The sequence below is a fragment of the Sinocyclocheilus anshuiensis genome, unplaced genomic scaffold (genome assembly GCF_001515605.1).
Source record: "Sinocyclocheilus anshuiensis isolate Anshui unplaced genomic scaffold, SAMN03320099.WGS_v1.1 scaffold229, whole genome shotgun sequence".
NCBI lineage: Eukaryota > Metazoa > Chordata > Actinopteri > Cypriniformes > Cyprinidae > Sinocyclocheilus > Sinocyclocheilus anshuiensis.
In genome coordinates this window covers 1,318,247-1,326,964 of record NW_015537957.1, presented here as the reverse complement: position 1 = coordinate 1,326,964, position 8,718 = coordinate 1,318,247, and the positions used below count along the sequence as shown (strand labels likewise).

The 8,718-nt window shown below is 36.5% G+C and overlaps 1 protein-coding gene across 1 annotated transcript in view; it reads right to left on the bottom strand.

The window, feature by feature from the left end:
• The window catches only part of helz (helicase with zinc finger), a 71,236-nt gene that overhangs the window by 20,067 nt on the left and 42,451 nt on the right, over positions 1-8,718 (bottom strand). The window contains exon 21 of the mRNA XM_016456861.1: positions 7,904-8,132. Coding sequence (XP_016312347.1) covers positions 7,904-8,132 — 229 coding nt within the window. The remainder of the gene's footprint in view (positions 1-7,903; positions 8,133-8,718) is intronic.

Here is an 8,718-nt window from a genome sequence, read left to right as displayed (position 1 = left end):
TAGCCTAATTTTCATTTTTGGGTGAACTAACCCTTTAAGTGTCAATTTTTCGAAATTGAGATTTATACAACATCTGTAATCTGAATAAATAAGCTTTCCATATATGTATGGTTTGTTAGGACAGGACAATATTTGGCTATTTAAAAATCTGGAATCCCCAGTGACTTAAGACTGGTTTTGTGGTCCAGGGTCACATATTGGCTGTTTATTAGTACTTTTAAAGCACATATCCTGCATGACCATGTTCTACATCCCTAATCCTACACAATACCTAAACTTAACAACTACCTTACTAACCATTAATAAGCAGCACATTAGGAGTTTAAAATCATAGGTAATGGTTTATTAATAGTGAGAATTGGACCTTAAAATAAAGTGTGACCTAAAAATTTTCCAATTGCCTTACTCAAAAACCCACTGACAAAGCCATTCTAATATTTGCATATTCAATTGGTATTTTTCACCTTGCATCTATTTAACCAAACAACTACATTTCCAAAAGAAAGATGCTATGCAACCCTCTACATTGCAAGTAAATCACTCGCACATGCGACTAAATCGGCAAAAACCTCAATTTGTGGATGTCCTCATTTGTAAAACTGTTATAAAAATAAAGTAAACAAAGTTTTTTTTTTTACTTTTGAAATTGTAAAAATGCAGAAAGTTTTCTGTGAGGGGTAGGGGTGGGTTTAGGTTAAAAAGTGTATAACTATCTGTATATAAAAACAATCGAAGTCTATGTAATGTCCCCATTTAGATAGCTAAGTAAACGTGTGTGTGTGTGTAAAATAGTATATCAGTCTGGCGAGTAAACAAAAAAATTTACTAGCCAAATACCGATTATATTGCCAAGGTGTGTGTAGAGGGTTGCTATGTGTCGATTCCTGCGCACAGCCAGCTAAAAACAAGCTTTAAAAACAACTTTAACATTATTCTTTTGCTGCCATGTAAGGACCATCTAGTTTCAATTTAGTGCAGCCTGATTGTTAAACTACAGACAAAAACATTGAAAGTGTTTGTCCCAAAATCATATACAGACCATGGCCAAAAATAAACCGCTTGAGCATAACCTTTCACTTTACTCGTGACTAATCAGTATAGCACAATCAAAATCTAAATTAAGCCACATTCAAGCACCAAAATAACAATCGAAACACAATGCTGCCTGGGACAAATACAGTGAATCAGAAACACTCTTCATAAACATAAAACACTTTCCAACACCAACACAGCCGCCCATAACTAGATTTGTTATGCCCAATGGCTGTCAGTGGAGAGTGATTATATGAAGTCGGATGGAGAGCAAGAGGGGAAACGTGATTTTCAGTGGGTTTTAATTTGAGCATTACCCAAACGTTCGAGATACTACAAGCTGGTCATCATTTAAAGTAGTTAAACTGCAGTTTAAAAAGTAGTTATCTAAACTACAAGCTACTAACATAAGTAGTTTATGACACTGAAGCTATTTAAGGGGGCAATATCTTATGACTTAAAATACAATTCAACCAAATACTTTTTTTTTTCAGCTATTAATTTTGAACAGCTTTGAACTTGCACTAAATAATATTTGATTTATAATGAGTCTCAAACCAAGTAAAAGAGCAGAATTTAATAAATGTTTCATGATTAAAAAAAACAACAATTATAATGCCATGCAGGGACTACTGCTCTGTTAATTTTTTAAATGGGATAATTTACATGAACTGTCTGAAAACTCTTTCATTAGAATTAAATGGATTTTCCAATTCCACAGAAAGAGAGAACAGTTTAAGAAAGCATTTGGTTATTCATTCAGCTCGTGCAGTTTTTAAGATTTTTAAACCAGAGATTCAGTCTTTTGTTGTGGCACACCACTACTTGCTTGTAAACTAGCGTGTTGCTGGAGCATTTTGAAAGCAGTACTCATAACTACTTTTAGCTATTTACTCTACAGTACAGATTTCCATTCTGAGAATCCCTAAGGGGTAAAAACATCCATTATTAATCCAATATGTAAAACAAGGCGCAGAACTGGAACCCTTGTAGAACAAAATGAGACGCTGCTCGTATTCAGACTGGAGTTAGTGACTCGGTCATGAGTGAAAACAATGGAGTTCATGCACCATTGAATATCAACTTATTGGGTTACAAATGACTCAAAATCACATTAGCAGGGTAACATGCAATGTAAGAAACCAAATCTGATCTCACATCTGACTGGTAAAGACACATGGAAGGCAGACATATGACTGATTCTCTCCCTAATAGCTGTATTTCATATCGCTGCAGCTTGGAAAGAGAAATTCACAATCCTGACTCCAGTGACATCAATCTCAAACAATCTCAGCCCTCCACTGTGACTCAGAGCTGGAGAAACTCGACGCGTCACCGTGTAATCTCCTGCCTCTGAAAACGGCAGATGAGGGATCTTGTAACGTTTGAAGCTGTAAGATTTTGGTTGGTTTAAGGCTGATAAGAGATGCTTGAAGATAATTTACAGGCTGGGATTGCTTGCGTCACGGTACAGACAGCGTCAGTGGTTGACCGATGTGAGTTTAAGCCCATGGCAATTCTAGTAATTTTCTTTAAAGAGGGGGCCCATGAGGGGCCAAAATATATTATCTGTAAACATGAGTCAACAATTCTGAAATGTGGGTTCAAAACCTCATGCTTTCAAGTGTTTTATGAAAGAAAACTTCTAAAAGCCATAAAACTTTATTTACCCTGAGGACATTTTGTTTTTAATCTGAACTGAGTCAGATTTAATGTTTAATGCACTTCATGATGTTTTATAACAATAAATGGAATGTTTTCTTATTCTTTGCATTTTTATGTCGATATGGTACAAGATTATCCTATTTAATCAATGTGAAAAACGATAGGTCAAAAGTAATCTGATTACATTAGCTAAAATACATATATGTAAAGGATTGCGCTACTAACTAGGGCTGCACGATTAATCGAACGCGATTAATCGCGATTGTCATGCACATTTTGTCAGTAAAGCCGGTTCTGTGATTAGTAGTAAATCTCCATCACCTGCTTTCAGGTGGAGCAGCATTTACTACACAGAGCCGTAGTTCTCTGACAAGCTATGCAAAATCGCATTCATAATCGCAGACGATATAATCGTAGGATTAGGAAATTGACGAAATCGTTTGCGATAATGACAGCTGTTTGCGTATGTTCTCAGTGAACTGCGGCTCTGTGTAGTAAATGCTGCTCCATCTGAGAGCACGTGAAAATACCACATTTAATAACATGTTTTTACTCAAAACTCACTTCATAACACCAGTCGAGTGTTTGAAATAAATCCTTCTGTGAGATGATGTGGCTTCTTAAACAGAATAATTAAGGCACACAATATTTCATTGTCTTCTAAGCAGTGATAAAGGCTATGTCGATTAGCATTTCATTATAGATATACTTTATTATGATGAAAATTATAATAATAAAAACTCAGATAAACCATATATTGCCGTAGTCGTGTGTTTATTAGTCACGTTGAATCAATGAAAGCAGTTAAATCTTCTGTTTATTCAGCTGCAGCGATAGGCATTTCCTGGCATATTTGGATTTTCAGCGCGAGAGCGCCCTCTGGCCTTCGGATAAAGATTTACTACTGATCACAGAACCGTGCTTCACTGAAAGATACGCATGACAATCGCAGTTTCTGCCTAATTGCGATTTATTGCCTTTGCGATTTAATTTCGATTAATTGTGCAGTCCTACTATTAACTACAATTTTTGTCATGTAATTTGTAATCAGTAATGGATTACAATTTGTAAGTTATCTACCCAGCTCTGTTATTCACTGATAACGCTGCTGGATTTGGGAAGTAACACAAGATTATAATCTGCTAAAGAGTTTATCAGCCAGTTTCAATAATATATTAATAAGCCATTCCAGCACATTAATCAGCCTGGCTGATTTATAAGGTTACTACCAGAAAGCCGCATCTTGTGAACTCAATAGAGCTGCTTAAAAATATAAGGTGCATTTCCATTACAGATTTGCGCAAAACTTTTGCGATGTTTTATAAATGTCGATAAAACCTATTGCGAATTGACGGTGTTTCTATAAATTGATGTTATGCGGCTAAAACGTAATTTTTTCCTCTCGCAATAAATTAATGGCGACGGATGTTGGTAGGTTTATGTACATCGCAGCCACTGCACTAGTCATTATCGAAGGAGACAAAAAAAAAAAACTGTTTCCATTGTAGTTTTGCGAAATATTTATTTTTCAAATTGCCCGAAAAACATAAGAGCATAAAAACTTTTTTGCCATATATGGGAGTTTTTGCGAATTTCATGCGTTTCCATTAGCCGTATTTTCGATTCGCAATTTCAGTTTGCGCAATTTGAAGGGTAATGGAAACGCAGCTATTATCTACTCCCACAAAGTAGTAAATCCCCAGGTCTGTAGGTACTTTAAGTTGCATAAGCAGGTTAACAGATGAAAGTATCATAATCTTTATGAAAGCCCTACGTTGGGCGCCACATGCAGTGCATAATTACTGCGGTTTTTAAGCATATTGTATCTAATGTGCAATATGTACCTAATTAATGATTACTATAAATTTGGTATAAATTTAAGGGTTGATGCACTTGACACTCTGTTGTCGGTTTACTGCACAAACCTCTAAGCAACAGCTCAAGCAGAGATGCTATACTTCACTGTCCCTGATGGGAAATCTGTCCTGATCTCAGCAGTGCTACACACTTTCGCATCTTCCAGTGTCACACACATCGACACGAGCAATATCAGCAGCAGACAGTTCAAGACATCAAGTTGAGTTAGTGTTCGCAATACATGCCAACTCCGCGAGCAATAGTTTGTGACCCCTCCTCCTCAGACAGCAGAACTCATTTCAGATAATATGATGAGGCCTTGAGGAAGCGGAACTGATTGAACTAATCAGGAGCTTGATGAGGAGTTGACAAGTTGAAGCTACAGTGACAGACTGAATTAGATGCAAAACAGCTTGTAGACAGTGGATTTGTTATACAGCAGCCAGCTAGAACTGCAGCAAACACACATTTATCTGTCAAAGGTGTATAAGGGAATCCCATGTAACCCCTCAAGAGCATATCTGGGACAGGAAAAATATATTTAAAAAATAAATAAAAGAAAAGAATAAGAAAGTTGTTCGAAACTATAATTTGCCAAATGAAATTAAGCCTATTTTTTAAAACCATTGTGACATTTTCATGACAATTAAGCACATCTGACCTTGAAAACTCACTGCTGTAATGTTTTTTTTTTTGTCATTTCATTACTGTAATGAAAAAAAGAGAAACTTTATAAAATGAAAAGCTATAAAAGTATTTTTCTTTTAAGTTTAAATAATAAATTATAGTATTTAAACTTCTTGGTGGTATTTTTCTAATGCTGATTTTAACTCCAGTATCCAGTAAATATAATTTGTTTTTCTTTAGATTTTGGGTTAAAATGTGAACATGTTTTCATTGTTATCTTTATAAAACATGTTTGGGTCAGAAAAATATCCAAAAAATAATTAGCATATTTTGCATATTTTACTAAATAAAAGCCTATTTTTTAAAACCATGACGATTTTTCCATTGTGACATTTTCATGCCAATCAGGCACATTTGACTCCCAAATTCTCATAAATATAATGCAATTTTTTTTGTCATTTTTATTACTGTAATGCAAAATACAAATTTTAGAAAATTTAATAGAATATTTTATTGTAATACGTTTTTTAGTTTTTATATACACATTTTAAAAAAAGTTTTATAACTTTTTTTTGTTGAAGTTTAATAAATTACAATATTTATACATACATGGAGGTATTTAAAAAAAATACACAAATGATTATATATTTTATTATTATTATTTTATATTTTGGGGTCAAAATGTTTGAAAATGTTTTCATTAAATTAAACCATATATTGATCTGTGAAAAACATTTTACATTGAAAAACATTCTGAAACAATCACGGCACTTTAGCTGGAGTGGTCATAATTCGTCATGTCACGAGGTTAAGGTTTCGATTACTGAAGTCAGTTAAACAGTGCGGTCCATTCAGCTAGCTCAGAGCACAGAGTCCTCGCCGCACACACCGATTTAATTGCCAGGCCCTTCAGCTTGACATTTCCTGTGGGCGAGCTCTAGCGATTGGTTGATATGAGTCTGTCGCCATAGCGACAGCGGAGCTGCAGCTAGGGAGGATAGAGCCGGAGGAGCAGAGGGCTGCCAGCGAAGTGACAGACAGCTCTCTGAGTGTCAACATACCGATATAAACACACACACAGAACGCCCAACCCTGCCCGACAGCAACACACACTGTCATATTCACATCTGAGAACCAGCACAAGAGCCAAAACACAAGGGGTCAAAGGTCACAGGCACAGGCGACTGCTACCTTTTTGTTCGATACACGTGTAGCGAACCGAAAGACCCGTACCGAAAATTTTCAATACAATACATGTACCGTTACACCCCTACTATTCACGATTAACTAGTTGCTTATTAGCTGTGTATTACTAGCATACTGGCGGATTATTAGTACTTATAAAGCACATATTAATGCCTTATTCTGCATTAACATATTCTAGATCCCTTAACCAGACCCAATACCTAAACTACAACAATTAGCTTATTTACTATCAATAAGCAGCAAATTAGTGGTTTATTGAGGGAGAACTTGGAGTTTGTAGCGAATGTGTGTTCCCTAATCTAAAGTGTTACCATTGATTCTTAAACCCAAGGCTGATTGTTTAATCAATGGTTGGAAAATGCACAGTACATACCGCCTACTGTTTTTTTTTTTGTTTGTTTGTTTAACAAAAAGTATGCTCATAAAAGAGCTCATAAGGTAATGACTACATTGTTATTACAACCTTATTATGTTACATGTTTATTTCAGTGAGTGGATAAAAGAGGATAAAAGTGAAATGAAATGGTTTTAAGAATGGTTTACACTAAAAATGGAAGGTCGGACGCAGTGCACTGTGGGACACTGTGCTTTTTTTGTATACTGCAAAAAATGTCACCAACAAAAAGAGTTTGAGATTCCAAACGAAGACAGATCTGCAGATGCCGCTTTGCATTGAGAATGGGACAAAATAACATATGCACAAAACATGCGGTTTGCTTAAGCCAGAACCATCAGATAGAATCCATGAGTCCATATTGAATTGGCATCAGAATTAAAACAAATTCACTTACAGTTGCTGTCCTATAGCCTTATTGTTGCAAAGAAACTTATGAGGTTTTGGAAACAAACTAAATTTCCATCTGTTAAACGGAGGCTGAAAGAAACTGTAAAGTTATGACATTTAGAACTAAATCTGTTACTCTTTGTTAAACAAATTGGATTACTTTGATAAGATTTGGCTTGTCCTTCTCCATTATCTTGATAGCGTAGGTTGAGTAAGTACGTGGCGTTGACCGCCCATTGTTGTGGCATTACTTAGGTCTCTAGGGTGAGGAGGGTGGTATGGGATTAGTTTGTTCTGTTTTCTTTATAATCAAATTTGTTGTTGATTATTTTCAACATACAATTTGATGGCGCCAAACAATTTGATGTCCCTTATGTAGAAGCAATGTCTGAAGCGTCAGTGCGTGAGGAGCGTGTTAGTCCGAGCTGACAGTGGTGAAGTGCATGATGGGAAGGCAGAGGGACAGCACTTCCTGTGGGAACACTGACTACACAGGTACTCACCAAAACTAGACAGCAACGAGCCACTGTCTGCCCAGCACACACATCCAGACAGGCCTATCCCCGTCAACGAGTGCGACAACATTCAGAGCGCAATGATTCAAGTTGATTCTTTTATTGCAGAAATGCTTAAATAAAGCCCATATGTTGTTCACATTTTCAAAAATAAACACAAATAGTCCTGAACTCCAACAGAGTGAGTTTTGAAGCTATTTAAAAAGCATCTGATTACCTGCAGCGTCCCACTGAGCAGAGAGCGATGGGGTCTCCCACCACGGCCACCAGGGACTGCGCTCGAGTGATGGCGGTGTTCAGCAGTTTGTAGTTAGACAGGAAGCCGTAGTCCAGGTCTTCAGTGGAGTCTTCCACCAGCTGCTCCTTCCTCTTGATGGCCGTCTGCTTGTTTTTGCAGGTGTGACGGGTGCGAACGGTGCTCAAGAACAGCACCCGGAACTGCTTACCTACGGACAAGAGCAGATCCGTGTAATTAGCATGTTGCTGATGGCTGATCCGATACAAAATCAACATAACTTCCTGCCTTAAAAAGGTCATTTAAAAAAAAATAATGTCAGCTGAACCCATTTCAATATAACATACTTACTCAAAGAATCACCTGATATTTTAAGTTACAGGTGGATCTCAATAAATTAGAATGTCGTGGAAAAGTTCATTTATTTCAGTAATTCAACTCAAATTGTGAAACTTGTGTATTAAATAAATTCAATGCACACAGACTGAAGTAGTTTAAGTCTTTGGTTCTTTTAATTGTGATGATTTTGGCTCACATTTAACAAAAACCCACCCAACATCTCAACAAATTAGAATACTTCATAAGACCAATTAAAAAAACATTTTTAGCGAATTGTTGGCCTTCTGGAAAGTATGTTCATTTACTGTACATGTACTCAATACTTGGTAGGGGCTCCTTTTGCTTTAATTACTGCCTCAATTCGGCGTGGCATGGAGGTGATCAGTTTGTGGCACTGCTGAGGTGGTATGGAAGCCCAGGTTTCTTTGACAGTGGCCTTCAGCTCATCTGCATTTTTT